Below are 25923 nucleotides of genomic sequence, written 5' to 3'. Positions count from 1 at the left end.
CTGATTTAAATTTTTTTTTTAAGAGTTTTGTACAATGTTGAAGAATTCCTTAGGTATATTGGTTTTGACAGTTATGCTAAATGGAGGATTAAACCAAATATTTTTTTTCTCCCGATGCAACTGGGTTGGTTACAGGTATTACGATTAGTATGTTGGTTTGGATTATATATGTAGAGTGGTTGGATTATATATGTTGAGTGGTTTATTGCTATTGATAGCGGCAGATCTTTTTATTTGAACTAGTTTCTTGCAAGTCACATTGTGTGTGATTACAGATTTAAGGCGGCCAGCAGGAGAAGCATAATGGTTGTATTTAATCTTTTTATTGTATACTAAATTCCTTAAGGCATTATTGAAGAAAGTAGCATTTTGATTAAAGTTTTTTTTTTATCAGCAGAAAGAGTAGAAATTCTTCTAGACATGGATGGTACTATAGATTTTATAATTGAGTTGGGGTGTTTAGAAGATTTATGGATGTATAAAAGCATAAGGTTGGATTTAGGATAGTGGCTATAAGTCTTGGTGTTAAGATTAAGTGTAATGTCTAGAAAATTTGAAGTTTTTTTTGTTCAGTTCAATAATTATAGAAAGGTCAAGGTTGTTAAAAAAGTTATATAATTTTTTAATTGTTTTGTTGTACTCTCTTGGCCTGGCTGTTGTAGTGAACAGGGCTCCATCTCTATAAAGGCCCCCTTGGATATGTTTAAAATGGTATTTAAGTTCTTTCAGTAAGAAGAGCCCCACTAAATCGGAAACTTCTGCAGAGTCAGAGATCCATTAAGATGTCAAAATTATTAGGGGTGTCTTTTCTAGTCCAAAACTTATTGTTAAATTGTATAAAGGACTTTCTGGCTAGTAGAATTAATTTAATTTCTAAATGAGTTAAGTCAGAATTTCTTTTAGCAAAGATTAGAGCCTTATTTAAAAGGATCAGAGAAATTGATTGATAATAATTTTGAATGTCAAAGGTTATGAAGTTAAGGAGGTGTTTATTTTTAAGGGAGACAAACCAATTAATTACGGAATCTGAATTTAGCCAAAGAGGGAAACTAACTTTTTCTTTAATAGAGAGGATGATTCTATCTAAGATGTTTTTGCTTATAGCACCTAAGTCAGAGCTAGATGGGTAGATCAATCTGATGGAGGGGTTGTCATAAAAATTAGGCTTATGGTCCTTGAGAGTGAATCTAGGTGTACCTGGAGAAATTATTTCATTGAAGTTATGAATATTCATAGAAGTCAGTAAATGTTTAACCTCAGAATTAATAGAATCTAAAGTCTTACGAGGGACTATTTTATAAGAGTTATTAAGTTCTTTATACAAAAGTCTTTTATATGTAGGATAGTCAAGTTTATAGTAATTTTTAGTCTTATTAGCAGGGACGAATATATGTTTATTCTCTTTAATTTTCTCGGCAAAATTATTTATTTTTCGAGTAACCAGGTTCTAATGGTGTTTTTGTTTCTTGAATCTAATTTTTTTGACTAAATTTAACATGGAATTCTCGAACTCCTCAAGGTAAGGGTTTTATTTGGGGTGGGCAGTGGTTTTTAATCAGTAAAATTTGACAGCAAATTTTTCAATTTTCTTTTGTTCTCTTTGAGAGTTGATAGGTAGTTCATTTGTTAAGATTTCTGGGTGAGATTAGTCTTCAAACGAAATAGGCGCTTTAAGTTTATTTTTAATGCTTAAGACATGGTGATAAGCTTTCCACCTTATATTTTTTAGGAAAATGTTCAAAGCTAGAACAAATGCGTAGATATATTCTTGTTGGGAAGGAATAGGAATATTTTTGGCAGACAGAGGAATGTGTTCCTTTTCAAACATATCTGGAGAGAATAAAAAAGCTCAACCAGGCGGGAGCTTCTAATGAAATGAGATTACAGTTAAGTTTACCAAAATAATCCAAGATGGCAAAACTAAAGTATATTATAAATATTGAAGAGTTAATATTTATAAAGTAATCTCAACCAGATGTAAAAGTTTGATAAAACCAAATAGGAGATAGAGCTTATAATAAGAGCAAGTAGGTAATAAAACATGTTAAAAAATGATTTGAAAAAATATACACAACATGATGTACCAACAAATTGATGGGCAGCCCCTTAGGTCCTATCTTTGATGATATTTTCGTTGGATTTTACGAATTTAATATTTATATATATATATATATATATATATATATATATATATATATATATAAACTAACATATACATAATTTAATTTGTGACACCCAACAAAAATATCAGCAAAGATAGGATCTAAAGGGCTGCCCATTAATTTGTTTGTACATCACGTGTATATTTTTTCAAACACATTTAACCTATATATATATATAAGCTAACATATATATAATTTAATTTGTGAAACCCAACAAAAATATCAACCTAGATTTAAAATAGGTCAGGACACTAGATACCTACGCTCCTCACCAAAACAGTACACACAAAGAAATGGGGGAACTGGATGTCAACTGGGCCTTTGTCCTGTAAGTGCCTGTTCATTGACTGATTAGGAAGGATGCGGCGAAAACTAGCAAGCTGATTCGCTAACTAAAAACACAATAGAAGATGCGTATATAAAAATGCAAGACAACCACAAAATCCTCGCATAAGTCTGATGAATCCTAATGTGGATGAAATGCGGAATATTCTGTGTAGCTTAATTGCCATATATATTTTTTAACTTACTACACACACACACACACAGACACACACACACACACACATATATATATATATATATATATATATATATATATAAAGGATCATAGAACGCTATCACAATGCAAGAAGTGGATATAGTGTTACATAGTAGAAACCTACGTCAGTAAGTAGTGGTTGATTTAGCTAGTGTGAATTTTGATAAGGGTCACATTAGTACATATGAGGATAACCTAATAGTAAATGGAATTATATCCAGAGACAGCTGACGTGAGGAAGTCGGGATCAACAGGTCAAACTCACAAGACAAAACCTAGCCAAATGATGATGATTAGGCATGAGTCATGTTTTCAAGTGAACAGGCATGCAAATGATGTAAACATAATCTGAGCTGAATGTTACTGATGTCTGTCTGCCCATCAGCCATGTTGTTAGATAGAAGTTAAGCATTAATTATTAGTTTCTCTCTCTCCAGAAGTAAATTCTCTCCAATAAAATCTTGAAGAACTCTGCAAAGTCTCCTTGCATTTCTCATATATGAGTAGTTAATTTGTCTAGTTAAACTGACATCTAGTTAACCATGTTGACATGCGGGTTCCCATTAGATAACTGAAGGTAAGCAACACTGAGCCTGGTCAGTACTAAAATGGGTGACCATTTGGGAATTCCAGGTGCTGTATGTGCTCTCTGCTTATCTCGGCATTGTTTCCAATAATCGTAGACTTCTTCTTGCCACTGAATACAAGCAGTGCTGATTTGGGAGAGGCGTGGTTAAGGATTGCACAAGACTGAATGGAGGCATCAATAAACAGACAAGATGGTCCTGGCCACACATGAAACAACATATGAGACGGCAACAAGAAGCTCTTGTGGGTAAAAAGACCCCTCCCACCCATGTAGACACTTGTGTGCATACGTATAAAAAGACATTATTTGGTTTCTTGATCACTCATCAATGAGAACATAACAATATGTCGGTGTTGAGAAGGAGGTTAAAAAAAGTGATTTTTATTTACACTTTTTAGATGAACATTGGTTATTTGTATTGTTTGGATCCTTCGGACTACTGTTCTCATCTCGAGTGTTGGTTTCATAGCATTACAGGCGATGTAACCTCCCCTCTATCCCCACACACACACCATGTCTTATTTCTTCCTCTCCCTCTTCTTTACTTCCTTCCTCCTTCTTCTTCTTTTTCCTTTTCTTTTTCACTTATAATACTCCTTCTATTATTATTATTATTATTATTATTATTATTATTAACATTACTATTATGACAGGGGGGAACGATAAAGTTGTCACTCTAAAAAAAACAGCACTACAGCTTTATTTTTTAAAACTTTTATTGAAAAATCAATTCAGGCAACTTAATTACGTAGTAGAGTTGATATGTATTCAATGTAGCTGCCTTCAGCTTCTCAATCACTGCTTCGATACAGGTCAGGAACTGAGAGCATGCCTTTTCCACAAGCACCGATGGGAACTCGGCGAATACTCAGTGGATGGCAACGATCAGGCTGGCTTTGATGTTGTGGGAGGTCATGTTGGTGATGTTCTCGACGTATAACCAAAGTAGTCCAGCAGGTTCAGGTCAGGAAGGAGCGAGACCAATAAGAGAAGGGTACAGTCGTAACACTCCTTCTGAAGTCAAGCCTAGGTCTCTTTGGACTAGTGGGGCGGTGCTGAGTCTTGCTGCCACACCCAGAGTTTGCCAGCGACCACTTGATTGTGCAAGGGGATCACCACATTTTTCAGCACATCCAGGTACACTTTGGTGTTAACTTTCAAGCCGACTTCAAAGATGTGAGGTGACCCTCACTTGAAACCACATCAAAGACCATAATCGTGGCCTGAAACTGTTTTCATGACCCTGGGCATGTACCTGTTGTTCATGGCTATCCAGTGATGCATTTTGAGGGTGCTGGCAATGGTCCTGTTTTCATGAATTGGATTGGTCGAGAGCATGAGTTGTACAGCGGCGCATTTCTGATCTCGCTTGTTGAACATTGCGTCACTTTTAGACACGATAGAAGGCTCCCATCACTCTTGAGATTTGTACACAATTAGCCAACTAGTAGATGCTCTGCAATAAAAAAAGAAAACCGGATTTGGAATCATGTTTTTTTTTTCAAGAGCGACAATTTTATCATTCCACCCCTGTGAGATTTTAGCCTATCATCAAAGATTTCTCTCTGTTAACAACCTATGGTGTTCCCTGGAGTCTATGTGACAACAAGTCTCTCCACCGCTTTGATAACCTTTGCTAATGAATTTGTGTGATCGCAATAGCCATTTACAATTAAATTTTCACTGACATATACCATTGGCCTTCACTGAAATTTGAGTAGCAATAAATCTTGCCAGTCCTCTTCACACTCACCCAATGGAGGTCTTGTTAGTGCTTTCTATCTTCAGTATTTTCATTCTCCTTGATCTTCCATAACGTATTATTATTTATTTATTTGTGCTTATTTTTTTAACTAAATTTTATCTACTTTTTTTTATTTTACTTTCAGAAGTTGAAGAATTCATTTGAAGGCGAACCCATCTTGCCCATCACTCACCGTAAGAGCAATTTATGTTTTTCTTTGAATAAATGTTACTAAATAAAATTTTTAAATTTGCAATCGATATTAAAATTAAAACAAAAATACAAACTTTAGAAATCTGGTGTGACAGAATGATGATGAGAATGTTGTAGCCCAAGAGAAAATCTTGCGTAGAGTATAAAAAAAAAATCTTTAACTCAATAGGTCTGCAAAACTCCAGCCCCTGTCCCATTGCTACAGTGTTGTAGGCTTGAGTTTATTTTATGATGTGCACTTGAACCCTATCAGCATAAATATCTCCAAAACCTGACTAGCAACAAAATCACACGCACTCACATTCACAGTAGCTTTTTGTTCATTGAACCGCTTGCCTTTGTAATTCCCATCCTGCTCTTTGTTTCCCAACTGTATCAGCCTGCAGTGATTAAAATGTAAAGAGCATAGCAATTTGGCTGCCTAACTTCCCACCTAGGATGTTCCTTAGAAATATGATCCCAAATAACAGTAACTCTTTATTTCAATAATACCTTATTTGAGATAAATGAAAGTAAATAACATTATGTTTAAATCAACAAATTTACTAAAACCTCAAATACAATTAGCACATTTAGCAAAGCTATTTATACCTGAAGAACATGAGACAAAATCCTAAAAAACATTAGACATAACTACATATACCTAAAGAACATTAGACCAAGCATTATATTCCTACACAATATTAGACAAAACCCCATATACATGCAGAACATTAGAGCCAAACCCATAATTGAAGAACATTAGAAAAACCTCATGTACGTTGAGTATTAGACAAACCTTATATACTTAAAGAAGATTAGACAAAGCTCCATTAACCTGTAGAAAATTAAACAATGTTCTATATACCTATAGAACATTTGACAAAGCCTCATATATCTGAGAAAACAGACATAGCTACCTGAAGAAAATTAGATCAAGTGTCATAAACATTAGCCAAATCTCTTATACATAAATAATATTAGAAAAGTCCTGATATATCTGAAGAACATTAGACAAAGTCTCATATTACTGAAGAACCTTAAACAAATCACCATATACATGATAAACAAAGTATATACCTGGAGAACATTAAACTTGACCTCATATACTTGGAGAACATTAAACTTGACCTCATATACCTGGAGAACATTAAACTTGACCTCATATACCTGGAGAACATTAAACTTGACCTCATATACCTGGAGAACATTAAACTTGACCTCATATACCTGGAGAACATTAAACTTGACCTCATATACCTGGAGAACATTAAACTTGACCTCATATACCTGGAGAACATTAAACTTGACCTCATATACCTGGAGAACATTAAACTTGACTTCATATACCTGGAGAACATTAAACTTGACCTCATATACCTGGAGAATCACCATATACACATGTATACCTGCAATAAAATTCTCCCAAAGAACGATAGAGCCTTGGGTTTTATTTTTGGCAACTTCTTATTCCAGATGTTTCCCCATTGAAAAGTTGCACACTGGTCTACCGTTTCTTACATTTTATAGGTATTGGACACATCACTTCCCCGAGTGCTTTGAGCCATTGTTTGGCTCCTCAGTTCCATCCATCTTCTTCAAGCTCTAAACACTAACTAATTTCCGCGTACTTCAAAAAAATTATCTCCCCCTCTAAATGATGATATTAGTATACGTCACTAAGATAATCACCTGATTTTTTTACACGCTTTTATTTCTAAGTAGTCAACTAAATTGTGATAACATTTTAAAGTAACCATTCCTGAATTAATGTAAATAAATATTTATTCTAATATATTTTTTATTATTCTATATATTTTAACTGACAAAAAACTTTTTTGGCTTGAATAATTAGAATAACCGTCGACCAGCCACCTTTCAGTGTTGCCCAGTCAATATCTAACATAATCACGTGCTCCTCCCTCACCTGACAACCAACAAACACTCACCCCAGGAATGTTTTCATGGTCACCTCTTTCATTTTCTGTTCTGGCCGTGTTGTAGTCTCTCACATTATCAGCTGCTGAGAGGAGTGCAATGGCTCACAAGCGTAAAAAAAACAAAACATTTGAAACATAAACTAGAGAGGAACCAAATACTCCAACTGTATATATCGATTGGCACCATCGCAGGAAATAACCCTCTAAGAACTAAATTCCATTACTATGTCTTCTGTTGGGGCCATGTTTGTCAACATCTAGGGCACAATAAACAAAACATTAATTGTAATAAATTCAATTTCTGCTGAAGGAGAGATTTGGCAAAACATGACTGAGGACAGAGTTAGACACAATATCGGTTTTTAATATGGTGAAATCCAACTACTTTGAAAGGGGAACTGTCGATTGGGATAAAATATAAAAATTGTTTCTGTCTGGAAGGATTTCTACTTCATTGACCAAATACAGAATAAAAAACGAATTGTTATATCAGGATATTCCATATCAAAATTACATTAGAATTTGAAAAACTAGACTCCGTCATCAAAAGTGTGAGGAAAATTGGGGCCATTGGTTAAGCACTAAATTCCACTAGAATGTCTTCTACCAGGACAATGTTTGTCAGTTGACATAAGCTTACTTTGATCTGCTCCAAACCACAACCTGTGTTCAACTGTCTCAAACTCCAAACTACCCTTAACTGTCTGTAAACTGTCATAATCTATTGCAAAAATCATTGTCACTCCTAAAACTTTCTGTAAACTAACTCTAAATATATTGACCTCTGTTTTCTAATCTTTTATCCTAGGTACCTGCCACACCTTGATTAACAATCCCATGTCCCTTTATTTGCTGATCAACTTTTTTTTATAGATTTTCCTAACATGTTTTTTTCTTAATTCCTAACACTTTTATCAGACTCATATGCCAAAAAATATAAACAATGCAAAAACAAAAAAAAATTGCTCCACTCTGTGTCATATGCTGAATATGATGCTTTCCAAGTTTTTATTATTATTATTGTTGTTTGTCTGGGTATGGTGTAAGTTGATCTACCTATTTTAGGAATAATAGACTTCGCCAGATAAAATAAATATAGTCATCTAAACTTTGCTGCAGTTTTAGCCCCAGAATCATGATGTATACCTTTATTAACACACTTTGGAACTTGGCAGGTTTACTTAATGTGCATGCTCTATCCGTATATTTTTACGTTTAACTGTATTGATTTGTCAAGTTTTGATACGTATGCATTGTTAGCTTAGATGGTAGTGAATACTGCTGGAGAGCTAAATGTTTTAGCTTCAATTCTATCTGATGGCACCAAAGTCATATATTTAAAAAAACAAAATTTTTTGAAATCACTACTATATATTGGGTACAATATAATAATTAACTGAAAATTGGATCTGTAATAATAAATATGAAATCTGCATAAATTAAAATATCATATTTAAGCATATTTTACAACCGGGCAATGCTGGGCAGTCTGCTAAAGTTTGTATCTCCCTCTCTCTCTCTCTCTCTCTCTCTCTCTCTATCTATCTATCTATCTATCTATCTATATATATATATATATATATATATATATATATATATATATATATATATATATATATATATATAAATATCAGCCTTTCACTGTGGCTAGATTTTCCAAGCCTTTAAAGCTAAGATTAAAATCTGGGTTTTTTTTTTGTTTTTTTTTTACATTGGCATCACCACTTATCAAGGCCAAGAGGCCACTCGAGGATAAGGGCTAAAGAGTGTACAGTAGAAATTGGACAATATAGTCTGACAAGAGAGTCCAAGCTTTTATTCACTCCAGCATAAGCACAATTATTATTACCTACTAGGAGTTCTCACACAGATGATTTACATTATTGCAACAGTCACTTACCAGTGGTTTCTTGCTGTAATGCAAATGACCTTGTATTATTACAACAGTCGCTTATCAGTAATTACTTACTGGCAACCGTCTCTGGGATTTGGGTGGCAATAAGCCTCCTTAATTTTACTTTATACTTAATTTTACTTTATATTGACAATATCCTCATGAATACATATATTTCCTATCTTCTCTAGATATTAGAGTCAATGCTTGTTTCTGTTATAGATATCAATATATTAACAAAACAGACATTATTTTCTGCAGTCTTCCTATGGACGTTTGGTTAGTGCTTTCTCTCCTTGGTCTTTCCATCCTCCTTACTCCTTCACAATTTTTTAAAACCTATGTAACAGTGTAAATAATTTTTTTTTTTTTTGTAGACCACAAGTTTGTACAATATACAATCATGTGAAAAGTATTTCATTCAATCGAGAAAATTATTATATCTCCAAAAATCTTAAATTTATTTAAAATGGAGATTAGGGTTAGGGTTAGTATAAAAATAAATATAATGTGCTACATGCTTTCCTTCTTCACAATTTCTAAGTTTTAATAGCTAGAAATGCTGCTGCTGCTGCTGCTGCTATATTGGTTTCAAATATATGAGGCACATCTACGTTTTCATTTTTCTTTTTTACCATACACAAGTCACAGTTCAACTTTGATATAAGGGGCTATTATTTGGAACTAAATTTACAGGGAAACTATGTAGGGGGTTGAGCAGCAAGATGTCTGTTTACACTACACTTGGACTTCTGCATGTCAATACCATCAGGGAAGCAGGAGCCCAGGAGAGAATTCCAAAGTCTAGCAGTTTGAGGGAAGAAACTATTTGAGTACAAGGTTTTCTGGCATCTAGGGATCTCCACAGTGTAGGGGTGGGATTTTGCTGCTTTTCGGATTAGTCAAGGGTATTTATATCGAGAGGGTACAAGTACTTGTTAAATAAACCTATTTGATAATTGCAAATGGTGCGCTAACAACACCATTCCTGTAGCAAGCCAAGAGATCTAACCGTTGTTTATGAAAGATTTCCAGATAGTCAGCAGAAATCATTCTAGCTGCTAATACTTTATTCTCATTACTCAGAAAATAATTCCATTGTGAAAATGGAATTCTAACCCAATTAGAATTAATCAATAAGCTTATTTTCATTCTTATTATTTGATATGCATAGTACATAAAAACATCAACTTAATTTCACTTAATTTTCCTTGAAAGCAATCTGTATTCTCGCCTGATGACCTGAATAAGATACCTCATAAGTGAAAACAACTGATAAACACAATTATATACGAGTCTGCATGATGAGCTATTTCTTCCAAACAATGATATTTTCTGTTTGTCGCACGCCTCATTGTAAGCTACTGTTCTAGTAGCAAATATCATTCACAGGAAAACTTTTCAGTTGATTTTAACTGTTGTAAGATAAAAAAAATTACTACCAGAACAGTAGCAGAAACTTGCCATGAAGCAAGCGGACAACGGACAACGGAAGATATTGTGTTTTGAAAGAAACAGCTTACCTTGTAGGTTCGTATATAATGATGTTTTTTTGGTTTTTTCACTTGTGAAGTAATCCATTTCAGTTTCGAGTTAATGTCGATTATCAGGAGAGAAAATGGGTTGTTTCAGTGCTTTCCTCTTCTTACTTTATTTTCTCATATATAATCGTGATTATCGTTTTTTTTTTTTGTGAGGTATTTCATTTAATTTCTTAGTCTATTCAGTCATAGACTTGTATATAATCATGTTTTTTTTGTTTTCCGTGGGGTATTTCATATCATCCTCCAGATAATCTCAGGTAATCAGGAGAGAATACATACAGTTCCGGGGCCTTCCACTCTAAGGCCTGGTTGCATACTCCCCCCCCCCCTCACTGTGAAGCTGATTATCTGAATTGCATTTGAATGAACTGCTCAATACCGTAAAAATTACAGTCAGTCAGCAGAAATCATTCTACCTGATAATACTTTACTCTCATTGCTCAGAAAAAACTCCATTCTAAAAAGAGATTCTAACCCAATTAGAATTAATCAATAAGTTTATTATCATTCTTATTATTTAATATGCATAGCACATAAATGCATCAACTTAATTTCACTTAATTTTCCTTGCAAGAGAAAGGCCCCCAAAACGGTCTGTATTCTCGCCTGATGACCTGACATTATCTGAATAAGATATCCCGTAAGTGAAAGACAATTATATGCAAGTCTGCAAGGTGTTTCTTCCAAACAACAATATCTTCTGCTTGTCGCATGCGTCATAGCAAGCTACTGTTCAGGTAGCAAATATCTTTCACAGAAAAATTTTTCCTTTGATTTTAACTGTTGTATATATCAGCTAAGTAAATTCACATCACCTCTAGTAAAAAGACCACAGTTGCATGATCGCTTGGCCTGTTATAAAGATGCCATTGTAAAATATCTTTTCGGTCTTTTTTATTCTCAGTCAGATACTTGAATGTTAGTCTCATTTAAATACATTTTCTGGACTTGTGCAGAATTTGAACCAGACGTAACTAACTGCTCGGCTTTGCTCGGAGGAGCATGATGTCATGAGCTCAGGTTTAACTGTAATCTGACGCGAATCAGCCAATCAGTGCACGGCAAAGAAACAGATGGTCTTTGGGGAAAATATTGAAAGGAAAAAAAAAATCAAATTGAGTAAACAACAAATCCTCAAAAAAAAAAAATACAACTTGTTTATTATTTTCACTTAGAAATAATTTATTACAAGAATAAAACAGAAATTGTTATGGTAGGTCAGTGTTTCTTTTTAATTTTTGCTACATATATTTTTTTCTGATAATTTTATTATATCTAAATGTTTTCCTTGAGTAGCGTTATTATGCTTTTGGGGATGCACAGTGAAAACCAGCGGTTGACATCATGTCATGTAAAGCAGAATGGGCAGTTGGTTACGTCTGGTTCAAATTATGCACAAGTACCCAATTTCTAAAGTTCTGCAAATCTTTTAACATTTAAAAAAACTATTTTTTTTTTGCTGCTATCTAAACAGATTATGGAACTGTGGATGCAGGAAACACACAACAAAAAATACGTGAGTTCAGCTATAAAGTTGTCTTTCTAACTTTCTCGTAACAATAAAATGCGATGAAATTTACATATGAAACACAGCACCTTTGATGTCAGAAATTTAAAAACCTTTTTTAAACTCATTACGTTGTATTTCTGCTGCCTTTAAAAAAATAACAACACTAACATATGAAAATATAACACTATATCTTTATTCTTAATGACAGTTATGAATAGTTGGTTGTTAGGTAGGAGATGTACACATGGAATTCAACACCTGCCAGTATATAGGGTGGCCACAAAGTCTGGCTGCATTATCTAAAGGGTGCCTACAAAGTCTGGCTACATAATCTAGAGGGTGCCTACAAAGTCTGGCTACATTATCTAGAGGGTGCCTACAAAGTCTGGCTGCATTATCTAAAGGGTGCCTACAAAGTCTGGCTACATTATCTACAGGGTGCCTACAAAGTCTGGCTACATTATCTAGAGGGTGCCTACAAAGTTTGGCTACATTATCTAGAGGGTGCCTACAAAGTCTGGCTACATTATCTAGAGGGTGCCTACAAAGTCTGTCTACATTATCTAGAGGGTGCCTACAAAGTCTGGCTACATAATCTACAGGGTGCCTACAAAGTCTGGCTACATAATCTAGAGGGTACCTACAAAGTCTGGCTGCATTATCTAGAGGGTGCCTACAAAGTTTGGCTACATTATCTAGAGGGTGCCTACAAAGTCTGGCTACATTATCTAGAGGGTGCCTACAAAGTCTGTCTACATTATCTAGAGGGTGCCTACAAAGTCTGGCTACATAATCTACAGGGTGCCTACAAAGTCTGGCTACATTATCTAGAGGGTGCCTACAAAGTCTGGCTACATTATCTAGAGGGTGCCTACAAAGTCTGGCTACATTATCTAGAGGGTGCCTACAAAGTCTGGCTACATAATCTAGAGGGTGCCTACAAAGTCTGGCTACATTATCTAGAGGGTGCCTACAAAGTCTGGCTACATTATCTAGAGGGTGCCTACAAAGTTTGGCTACATTATCTAGAGGGTGCCTACAAAGTCTGGCTACATAATCTAGAGGGTGCCTACAAAGTCTGTCTACATTATCTAGAGGGTGCCTACAAAGTCTGGCTGCATTATCTACAGGGTGCCCACAAAGTCTGGCTACATTATCTAGAGGGTGCCTACAAAGTCTGGCTACATAGTCTACAGGGTGCCTACAAAGTCTGGCTACATTATCTAGAGGGTGCCTACAAAGTCTGGCTACATTATCTAGAGGGTGCCTACAAAGTCTGGCTGCATTATCTAGAGGGTGCCTACAAAGTCTGGCTACATAATCTACAGGGTGACCACAAAGTCTGGCTACATAATCTACAGGGTGCCTACAAAGTCTGTCTACATTATTTAAAGGGTGCTTACAAAGTCTTGCTACATAATCTACAGGGTGCCTACAAAGTCTGGCTACATAATCTACAGGGTGCCTACAAAGTCTGGCTACATTATCTAGAGGGTGCCTACAAAGTATGGCTGCATTATCTAGAGGGTGCCTACAAAGTCTGGCTGCATTATCTAGAGGGTGCCTACAAAGTCTGGCTGCATTATCTAGAGGGTGCCTACAAAGTCTGGCTGCATTATCTAAAGGGTGCCTACAAAGTCTGGCTACAAAATCTACAGGGTTACCACAAAATCTGTCTGCATAATTTGCAGGGTGCCTACAAAGTCTGTTTCCATAATTTTCACGGTACTCACAAAATCTGGTTACATAACCTAAAAGGTGTCTAAATACATAGGAATTGAGAATAAAAACAGGTCCACCCATGATGAAATGCCATCCCATACAATCTGCTCTTCATGTATGTTTAACTAAGAAACATTGTCTTTTTTGTGGTTCTGGAGGAAAATCTGATAGAAAGAAAAGAGGTGTTGATGTTTTCCATGGAAAAACTATTTAGTTTAAGGGTATAGCGTTAAAAGTTTGTGAGAAAGTTAAAAAAAAAAAATGATGGCTCGGAATACACTGTTAAAGGTAGAATAGGTTATGCAGTTGAACTTGTTTCACAAGAAACACATAATCACAAACATGTTTCACAAGAAGCACATTATCACAAACATGTTTCACAAGAAACACATTATCACAAACATGTTTCACAAGAAACACATTATCACAAACATGTTTCACAAGAAACACATAATCACAAACATGTTTCACAAGAAGCACATTATCACAAACATGTTTCACAAGAAGCACATTATCACAAACATGTTTCACAAGAAACACATTATCACAAACATGTTTCGCAAGAAGCATATTATCACAAACATGTTTCACAAGAGGCACATTATCACAAACATGTTTTGCAAGAAGCACATTATCACAAACATGTTTCACAAGAAGCACATTATCACAAACATGTTTTGAAACTTTGATTCCAATAAAAACATTCCTAAGGCATTCTCTTCTGCTGATTCTTCTAAGAAACAAAACCTTCGTAGACCAGAGGATGCAGAGAGAAAGCGGGCATTTCTGGAAGTTGCTAATTATTTGCAGCAAAATGAGGAGTTGTTCAAAAAATGGAGGAAATTCTCAAGGACACTGGCTTTAAACCATACAGTCTCTCAAACATGAAATGATAAAATGATCAATATTTATTGATTTTAAACTGCCAGTAAAACTAAAATTTATATATAACAATAAAGAATTCAGGTAAAAATGGCAGCAGAAAAAATTGGCTGATAAAAATTTAAAGATGGTAATAAAGAATTCAAGTAAAAATGGCATAAAGTGGATAAATAGGGGAAAATACACAAGTGAAAGATATAGATGAAACTTTTGCAATGAGTTTATCAAATCCTTGGATTTAAAATACGTAAAGGAAAAACATTCAGAAGTTTGTCAAATTAAAAAGAAAATTATATTAACATTTTAAAGCAGATAAGACTATCCTCTAACCCCCACTTCTTCAATTTAAGCAATTTTCATATCAAAATCAGTAATTGTATCGGAATTGTGGAATTTAGAACAAAATTGGTAATTGTGTTCGAATGGGGGGGGGTACTTCAATTGTTCCATCATTACTTATGATCTCAAAAAAAAATTAAATCTAGATAGTATAGGGAGATGTGTGTAGAACAGGAGACTTTGTTGGTTTGGTCACATTGGAAGTACAGATGTAACATATGTTAACCTGATGATGATGACCAACTCACTAGGAGTTCTCACAGTGGTCATCATCTGCGATTGCTCTTTGACAATAACTAGTAGTCTTCCCTGGAGTCTGGGTGACAGCAAGTCTCCCCAGATTTTCAGTATTCTCCATCTCTTTTGGGAACCATTGCAACAACAACCATTGGTCATCTCTTAGATTAGGGTGTCAATAAGCCTTTTCAAGGTCCCAGTAGTATCTGCATCTTTTCAGTGGAGGTCTGGTTAGTGCTCTTCCTCCTCAGTCATTCTAGCCTCTTTGACTCTTCATAATCATTTATGTGGTATCAGCAGAAGCTGGTGCCATCATATTCTATGTGTGGAAGGGGGAGTGTGTGGAGGAGGCAGTTTATGGCATTTCTTGCAGTTTCGTTTCCATTGATTTGTTCTTCCTGTGTTTTTGTTTTATTTATATGCCCCCCCCCTTCACCAAATTTTCACGAAAAATGCTTGTCTAGCTAAAACCACTATCAATAATTTCCCACACTCTTTATCTGTGCTTAAACCTAAATGTAGATTCCATGAACAAAGTTTCTTTCTTAGAACTCCATGCCTGTGGAGCTCTCTTCCAATTGCCTGCTTTCCAGCTGACTACAATTTGGTTGTTTTCAAGTCCAATGTAAACAAAATCTTGATGAGCCGTTCCCTTAAGTAATCAAATTTTCCATATTTCCACTACTAACGATTACTATGATATTATCCCATTAACTACTGTACACTCAATAACCTTTATCCTCGAGTGGCCTCCAGACCTTGATAAGCGGTGATTACTGTGTAGTAAAAAAAAAAAAAAAAATTTCAACTTCCCTATGAATCATTCATAGTTTATGTGGGTTGGTACTCACACTTGGAGGTTTTCCTAAAGATTTCAGTTCTTCATAATTATTAGTGTAACACAGTGTATGTGAGCATGTAGGAAGATGTCGGCGACAGCGGAGGATGGCTGGCTTCCAGGGAGATTAGCAGCAGCAGCAGAAAACGCATGTATGCAAATTAAGAAGTGTGCGTGAGAAAAGTGAAGGAAAAAAAAAGGAGAAAAAATGCAACGCGTGCTCACAAGAGAAACCGTCCACGTCATACAGAATGGACGTGTAAATGTGAAGAAAAGAAATGGCTAGCTGCGACCGGCGTGCGGTCGGTGGAAGGAGAACCACCGACCAGGTAAAATGAACATTTGGCAGCAAGATTTTTCCTGATTTTTCCGTTTTCCTGCTTTCCGGCTGACTACAATATGGTTGTCTTCAAGTCTAACGTAAACAAGTTCTTGATGAGCCTTCCATATAAGTTATCAACTTTACCAAATTTTCATTACTAATGATTACTATAATGTCCAATTTCTACTGTACACTCTTTAACCCTTATCCTTGAGTGGCCTCTTGGCCTTGATAATGTGGTGATGCCTATGTAAAAAAAAAAAAAAAAAAAAAAAAGATACTTTTTTAAGCGGTGCCGAAAATAAAAGTAATAAATGCTCTTGTTAAAGAGAGAAAAATGCTGACCCGGATTTTTAATTTATTTCTCTCCCTGATTTTTTTGTTTGTCCATTTGCAGCGTGACAGTTACCTTACATTAGTTTTAACTTGTACTCACTAGTAGTTCTCACACATCATCATCAGAGATTATTCACTGACAATAACAGGTGGTGTTCCCTGGAGTCTGAGCGACAAGAAATCTCGCCAGGTTTCCAGTACTCTCCACCTCTTTCGATAACCTTTGAAAATTACTTTGCGTTCTCGCAACACCTGCTTACCTTTGATTTCTTTCTGCCACTTCTTGTTCTTCACTCGAATTTGGGTGGCAATAAGTCTCCTCCAAGGTCCCAGTACTCTTTGTACTTATTCAATGGAGGTCTGGTTAGTGGTCTCCCTTCTTAGTCCTTCCATTCTCCTTATCCATTCATGACTATTTTATATGGTATCAGCCAAGGCTGATGCATTTTCTTCTTTTTAGTTGAGAGGGTACAGGTTATAAGATGTCTTGTTATTTCAGCTCTGTCAAGTTCATGTGGTGTCTCCTCCATCTTTTTCTTTTACTTCTGTTGCTGTTTCCATGTGGCTGGTTATTATTTGTAGATTATGTGGGTTGGTTTCCGCATTCAAGAATTTTTCTTAAGATTTCAGCTGTTTTTATCATTACCATCTGCTGTATAGTCTCAGTCTTCTCCTTGATTCCAATTTCTTCTAGTCTTTTTTTCCAGGTTGTTCAAGATTATTCCTAGTTCTCCTAGGATTATTGGTATTATCTTGACTTTTTTCATGTACCATCTTCCTTTCGATATTCGTACAAGTTCCATGTATTTGCGTCACTTTTTCTGTCTCTTTGATTGTTACCTTGTGGCCTGCTTGGACAGTAAAATCTGCAATTTAGCAGTTTCTTTCCTTCTTATTATGACATCCGGTTTCCTTGCTTGGATGAGTTTATTTGTTTGTACCTTCATGTCCCAGAGGATTTTGTGGATTCATTTTTCAATAATATCTTCGGTTCTGTATGTTCAAAATGCAGTCGTTTGCATAGTTCTCGATGTACTGCATTCCCCATGCAGTTGTGTCTCTTCTTGTATTCTTTTGGGGTTAGTTTGTTGCATTTCTTATGTGATTTACTGTTTTGTCTCTTTATCCACAGAGTCTACATTTACTGTTTTCCTGAGTTTTTATCTATTTTAGCTTTAATGTTTTGATATTAACATTGTCTTGCACTGCTGTTAGTAGCGATTCTGTTTTCCTCTTCAAGTGTACTTTTCTTAATCATACCCAGGTGTTTTTGTGATTCTCTTTTCTTGTTCTTAAATCGTTTATGTAGTTGTTTCTTTTCCTACTTTTATTTTCTTGTTGTTGTTGCTGTTGCTGTTGTTGTTGTTGTTGTTGTTCTTCTTCTTCTTCTTCTTCTTCTTCTTCTTCTTCTTATTATTATTATTATTATTATTATTACTACTGTTATTTGTACTCACTAGGAGTTCTCACACAGGTCATTATCAGAGAATACTCACTGACAACAACCAGTGGTGTTCCCTGGAGTCTGTGTGACAACGAGTCTCCCCAGATTTCTAGTACTCTTCACCTCTTTCATTAGCCTTTGCAAATGAATTTGTATTATCGCAAGAGCCACTTCCCATTGACTTCTCACTGGAAATGACCATTGGCTTTCACTAGAATTTGGGCAGTAACAAACTTCATTAAGGTCTCAGTCCTTTTTGCAGCATCCATTAGGGACCGATTAGTGATTTCTTGACTATGTCTTTCCATCCTCCTTGACCCTTCTATCAGTCTAGTAGATATCTCACTACTGATGCAATTCTCTACCTATATAAGAGCCAGGTAGGTCCAAGGATGGAGTACTGTTGCCACATTTGAGCAGAAGCTGCTAGAAATATCTTATCCTGCCTTGACAGAGTCCAAAATAGACTTCATAGCCTAGTGGGGGATGCTCTTTTCTCTTCCCTGCAACCTCTTTCTCACAGAAGAGTTGTTGCGAGCCTGTCTCTACTTTATCATTATTTTCATGGCAAGTGCTCGTCTGAGCTCCCATCTATGGCCCCCCCCCTCGGGACCGTACACACAATGAAAAAATTGAATTTGGTTTTGTAATATATTTATTATGAGAGAGGAATTTTGTATGTTTATGTATCATTTGCTATTTCGAGCAAAAGAATATTTTACCTACATAAGACGGGTATTACACATATGAAATAATTATATCTTACCTAGGGTAGGTAATTTACAGCATGTATATGCAAGGACAGGTAATATGCAATACATTTATCTCATCAAATCCCAAGCGATGCCAGGTATTTTGCTAATATATATTCTCACCTATTTCATTCAATCCCGGGCAACGCTGGGTGTTTTGCTAGTATATATCTCAATCAATCTCATGAAATCCTGGGCGACGCAAGGTATTCTGTTAGTATATATTTCAATTAATCTGATTCATTCCAAAGAAACGCCAAGTATTCTGCTAGTATATATTTGCATCTATCTCATTACATCCCAGCTGACCATGTATTCTGTTTGCATACATTTGCATGTATCTCATTGAATCCAGGGTGACTCCTGGTAATCTGTAAGTATATATGTTGACGTATCTCGTTGAATCCCATAATTCTTGGATTGTTAAACATTTCAACAATTTAACCCACATTATCGCTCACCTGTCTAAAATAATAACTTTAAGATATTGTAATGAAAAACCAGCCCAGACAAACACATCATCCAAATAACTCACATTTAATCATTTTTCATAATTTTTTGATATGTTACTAATTTACACACCCATGTCACATGATTTAACTTACATTATTGCTTCCACTCTTACTAAAATAAAAACATTGATACATAGGCTATGGTATGTTACTAATTTCTGCTATCATTTTTCATGAGTAAATCCACGTTATCGCCCCCTTCTATCACTATAATAATAACTTTTAGACATTGTATGGCTTGTTATTTCATTACAAACCCATCAACAAAGTAACTCACATTATATCATTTTTCATAATTCTTGCATATGTTACTAATTAACATAACATTAATATAGTAAGATATGTTACAAATTTTGACAATCGTTTTATTTTATTTAACATTTTTCATGATTTAACCCACATAATCCCTTTTCCTCTTACTAAATAATAACTTAGAGATATTATCTGGCTAGTTATTTTATTACAAACACACCAATCAAATAACTCACATTTCATCATTTTTCATAATTCCTGGATATGTTACTAATTTCAACAGTCATTTTTCACGATTAACCCCACATAATTTACCCCGTCCTTTTAAAGAAATAACTCTGAGGCTTTTTCTCGGCTGTTTATTTCATTATAAAAACAGAAATAACTTACATTTCATAACTTTTCATAATTCTTGGATATGTCACTTATTTCGACAATCATGTTTCATGAGTTTCCCAACATTATCGCCCACCTCTTACTAAAATAATACATTTGAGAAATTGTCTGGGCTGTCTATTTAATTACAAACATACTAATAAAATTACTCACATGTCATCATTTTTCATAATTCTTGGATATTTTACTAATTTCGATAATCATTTTTCTTCATTTAACACTAATTATAGCCCCGTTCTTACTAAAATTATAACTTTAATGTATCATCTTGGCTTTCTATTTTATTAAGAACACACCAAACAAATAACTCAAATTTACTAATTTTTAATAATTCTTGGATATGTTACTAATTTTTACGATCATTTTTTATCATGTAACTAATTAATTAAGCCCCCTCTTACTAAAATAATAACTTTCTGACTATATATGGGCTGTTTATTTCATTATAAAGACATATAGCTTACATTAAATTGCTTTTCATATTTCTTGGAACTCTTCGAGTGGCCTCTGGGCCTTGATTAGTCGTAATGCCTATGTAACAAAACATATATATGCAACAAATTTCCCGAATTTCCATTACTAACGATTACTATATTGTCCAATTGACTACTGTGCACTTTTCAACCCTTGTCCTCGAGTGGCCTCTGGGCCTTGATAAGTGTTAATGCCTATGTATCATAAAAATAGGTATATAACAAATTTCCCGAATTTCCATTACTAACAATTACTATATTGTCCAATTGACTACTGTGCACTTTTCAACCCTTATCTTCGAGTGGCCTCTGGGCCTTGATTAGTGGTAATGCCTATGTAACAATATATATATATATATATAACAAATTTACTGAATTTCCATTTTCTAACGATTACTATATTGTCTAATTGACTACTGTGCACTTTTCAACCCTAATCCTTGAGTGGCCTCTGGGCCTTGATAAGTGGTAATGCCTATGTGACAAAAAATATATATATAATGAATTTACTGAATTTCCATTACTAACGATTACTATATTGTCCAATTGACTACTGTGCACTTTTCAGCCCTTGTCCTGGGCCTTGGTAAGTGGTAATGCCTATGTGACAAAAAATAGGTATATAACAAATTTCCCGAATTTCCATTACTAACGATTAATATATTGTCAAATTGACTACTGTGCACTTTTCAACCCTTATCCTCGAGTGGCCTCTGCGCCTTGATTAGTGGTAATGCCTATGTAACAAAACATATATATATATATAACAAATTTCCCGAATTTCCATTACTAACGATTACTATATTGTCCAATTGACTATTGTGCACTTTTCAACACTTGTCCTCGAGTGGCCCTGGGCCTTGATAAGTGTTAATGCCTATGTATCAAAAAAATAGGTATATAACAAATTTCATCCCCCCCCACTAAGTAAATATAAATTGTGCATCTTTTTTTAATAGGGGATAATGCTCGGGAGAAAATTAAGCTGTATAAGATGGTTACAGCGGTTACATCCCCCCCCCCACTAAGTACATATAAATTATGCATCTTTTTTTAATATGAGATAATGCTCGGGAGAAAATTAAGCTGTATGAGACGGTTAAAGCGGTTAAATCCTCCCCCCCCCCACTAAGTAAATGTAAATTATGCATCTTTTTTTAATAGGGGATAATGCTCGGGAGAAAATTAAGCTGTATAAGACGGTTACAGCGGTTTCATCCTCCCTCCTCACCCCCACTAAGTAAATATAAAGTGTGCATCTTTTTTTAATAGGGGATAATGCTCGGGAGAAAATTAAGCTGTATAAGACGGTTACAGCGGTTTCATCCTCCCTCCTCACCCCCACTAAGTAAATATAAAGTGTGCATCTTTTTTTAATAGGGGATAATGCTCGGGAGAAAATTAAGCTGTATAAGACGGTTACAGCGGTTTCATCCTCCCTCCTCACCCCCACTAAGTAAATATAAAGTGTGCATCTTTTTTTAATAGGGGATAATGCTCGGGAGAAAATTAGGCTGTATAAGACGGTTAAAGCGGTTTCATCCTCCCTCTCCACCCCCACTAAGTAAATATAAAGTGTGCATCTTTTTTTAATAGGGGATAATGCTCGGGAGAAAATTAAGCTGTATAAGACGGTTACAGCGGTTCCATCGTCCCCCCACACCCCCACTAAGTAAATATAAATTATGCATCTTTTTTTAATATGAGATAATGCTCGGGAGAAAATTTATAAGATGGTTAAAGCGGTTTCATCCCCACCCCCACCCCCACTAAGTAAAAATAAATTATGCATCTTTTTTTAATATGAGATAATGCTCGGGAGAAAATTAAGCTGTATAAAACGGTTACAGCGGTTCCATCCTCCCCCACACCCCACTAAGTAAATATAAAGTGTGCATCTTTTTTTAATAGGAGGTAATGCTCGGGAGAAAATTAAGCTGTATAAGACGGTTAAAGCGGTTTCATAACTTATCCTCCCCTTCCTCCCTCTCAATAGAATTAGGTCGTAGTGTTACTAATATAAAAAAAGAAAATTACTGTTTTTGTTGGTTTTCAAGCGGCCTCTTCCCCCCCCCCACAGTTTAACAGAGGTAGGAGGTCACGTGGTAATAATACAAAAAAGAAAATGGCTGTTTGTTTTTTAGCTTAAATATAACGATTTTTATTTTTTTATCGATGAATATTTTTCAGCTGAATTTTTTTTATCCCTTATCATTTTTTCCTGACATTTTTCATTATACTCTCGTATAATTACTATTTTTAACCAGTTAATCACGTTGGAAACATTTTCATGACGGGTAATATTATATATACCGAAGTAGAATTATTCTCGCAAAACTATCGTTAAGAAAAGTGTTTATTTACAGACATCGCCATTACTGGATGTTGACGTCACGTCACGTGACATCACTAAGCGTTTTTCTAATTACGTATAAATATCATTAGATCAATCCATCATTACTACTTAAATACATTGGAAAAACGAAAAAATGTCACTTTTTTTGGCCCCCCCCCCCTGCAGAAAATCGATCAGCTGACCCACTTCTGATGGTCCTTTTGGGCTAATTTTTCGATATTTGTCATCCGAAGGATGGGACTTTAATATGATACCGACTTTGTGAATTTGGTTCCGTCTTTCAAAAGTTTTTAGCAGACATCCAAACATACTCACACACACACACACATACACACACACACACACACACATACACACACACATTTTGCCTTTTATATAATAGATTAATGGGGATACCCAGCGTTGCCTGAGTGTGGAGCGGTGGTGTAGTAAGGATATTGAGCAAGGGCGAGGTGTAAAGAAAAAGAGCATGAAAAATAAAAGAAGAGATATAAATAGGAAAATAAAGAAGCTAACGAAAAAATCACATAAATAATCCTGTTTATATGTTAAAACTTTCAACAAAAAAAATCAATCTATTACCTGAGCGCGAACCTGAGACCCAGAGTTTACGAAGCAGCCCTGATATCCACTGCTCCACCACGACGTCATCAAAATAATATTGTTTTTTTTTTCTATTTAAACCAATTCCAGAAAGAAAGCTAGACACGCATGCGTGTTTGCCAAAGTTGGTTAAAAAGGAACAGTTTTTTTGCGACCCTTCCTTCTTTTAAACAATCATATTAATACAAAATAATTGACCAATTTTACTAATTTTCACATATTATTCGACCGAGACATCACTCTTTCAGATGGTACCAGTTTTGGGGCAGTCTGATAATGCTAAGAAAAGTTTTTGGCAGACATACAAAAACACACACACGCAAACATTTTGTCTTTTATAGAGGTGGGGAGGGAGGTTAAAAATACACATTTTGTATTGAAAAATACATATTTTAAATAGGCCTTCTACTCTAATAGTTTCTTCCCTAGTACTGCTAGACTTTGGAATTCCCTTCTGAGTTCCTGCTTTCCTGACTGTACTGACATGCAGAAGTTCAAGTGTAATGTAAACAGACATCTTGCTGCCAAACTCCCTATATAGTACTCTACAAATTATGTCCTAGATAGTATCCCCCTATGTCAAAGTGCCACTGTTCCTTATTTGTGATGAAAATGCAATAAAAAGAAAAGATAATAATAATCCACTCATGCTGTAATTTAGTGACTTTGTCACAATATTATTATAATATATAATCATTTCATTATGCTCAGAAATTTTTGAGATGAGGATTGATAATTTGCATTATTTGTAATATTCAGATTACTCTTCTCATCTTAGGTGTTGTTCTCACAACTTTTGACCTTCTTCAGGTACGTTTTGATGAATCAGGGAAGCAATATGGATTTCTGATTGCGATTATTTGTCAAATTCGTAAATCCTTTATTTAAGATAAAATAAATTGTTTGTTTAAATTGTAAGGTATTCTGAATTTTCGAAAATGCATGAATTAAACATTCGTAATTGTTAATTATTTATTTAAATACTTATTTTTTTGTGATAGGTGTACTGTGAAAATTTATTCTCACAGCTTCCAACTTTCTTCAGGTATTCTAATATTCTTCCCGATTCTGATACCATTAAAGGACTCAATAGTGTGTCATCAAAATCTAAAGAGCCCAATATTGCGTCGCCATGTAAAATAGTTGAGAACCACTGATTTAATCTATGGGCTTACATTGGCCGAAATGTTGTGAGAATAACATGCAAGATGAGAACAGTAGTCCTAATTGTTATCTTTACATATAAATTTGTATTCCTACCTGTTTGTTTGTTTATTTGTTTGTTTGTTCACAATTTGATTAGCATATAAAAAACGTCTATTACTTTAATGTTTCATTCATTCCTGGATATTGTATGATTCTTGCAAAATATACAATTAAGAGGGGACCACATTAGCATATTACATTAAGGAAAATCGATTTTGTTAAATAGCGGTGTGTTAGTTATTGTTTATAGTGAGAAAATTGTTTTAATGGATCTCTGTAAGTTTATTATTTAAATTTGATTTATATTGATAACATATTTAATTTAATTTATTTTTACCGACATCGATTTTTTTTTATAAACCGATTTGAGTTATTTCCTCTGGTCGCCATTTTGTTCTTTTGGTTTTTGTTTTCTTTTTCGGCAGATATTAAAACTAAAAACTTTCAAGCATTATTTTTGGAATTAGTTTAAATAAAATAGTTAACTTTGTGGCCCAGTGGATTTTTATTATAAAATAAACAAACAATCCAGTGTAACTACGATTTTTTTTATTTAAGAAAAAAACCTTTCATTTACTCTTTTTTACCATTTTTTTTCTTCACATTTTTGACATCGAAACTCCTCATTTTTATAACATAAAAACATGTATTTCGGTTAACCCAAATTCCACTTTGGTATTTTATAAACTGAATTATTTACAGTTTGTTTTTGTTGAAACAGACCTTAAAGACAAATCTTTCTAGACTGAGGTAGCATAAAAGAAATTCGCTTAAACTGGAATATAGTCATAAAAAGGTGCTCAACATGACAAGAATAGTTTCTCTTCATATCCCTTCTGCCGAAATATCTGGTGGAGAGTTTGACACATTTTTGTGCTTTCATTCGTTCTTTTATTTTGGAAATTTTTGATGGGTATCGATTGAGTTGACATACAATAATGAAAAACTGCTCAATATTTTAGTATAGCAGGTGTGACCAAACCAAACTTTATGTCGACCCTGTCAACGCTGGGTATTCATGCTAGTATTTTTTGATATAACAAATCGGATATGTTTCCAAAAAATTAGAAGGTTCTATTTATAGATAGGGCTGATAGGAACTGATCAATCAAATGGAATCACTCAAAAAACATACTG

The 25923-nt window shown here is 34.7% G+C and overlaps 1 protein-coding gene across 2 annotated transcripts in view; it reads left to right on the top strand.

The window, feature by feature from the left end:
* The window catches only part of LOC145252595 (opioid growth factor receptor-like protein 1), a 58786-nt gene that overhangs the window by 9208 nt on the left and 23655 nt on the right, over positions 1 to 25923 (top strand). Inside the window, exons 2-3 of one of the 2 annotated variants that reach the window (XM_080112276.1) lie at positions 5182 to 5230; positions 12081 to 12122. In XM_080112276.1, coding sequence (XP_079968402.1) covers positions 5182 to 5230; positions 12081 to 12122 — 91 coding nt within the window. The remainder of the gene's footprint in view (positions 1 to 5181; positions 5231 to 12080; positions 12123 to 25923) is intronic. The other variant, XM_080112277.1, reaches the window with a different exon arrangement.

The sequence above is a fragment of the Euprymna scolopes genome, chromosome 29 (genome assembly GCF_053919585.1).
Source record: "Euprymna scolopes isolate OS-2025 chromosome 29, ASM5391958v1, whole genome shotgun sequence".
NCBI classification, from domain to species: Eukaryota; Metazoa; Mollusca; class Cephalopoda; order Sepiida; family Sepiolidae; genus Euprymna; species Euprymna scolopes.
Note: the sequence above shows the minus strand (reverse complement) of the source record. Positions and strands in the feature narration are given on the sequence as shown.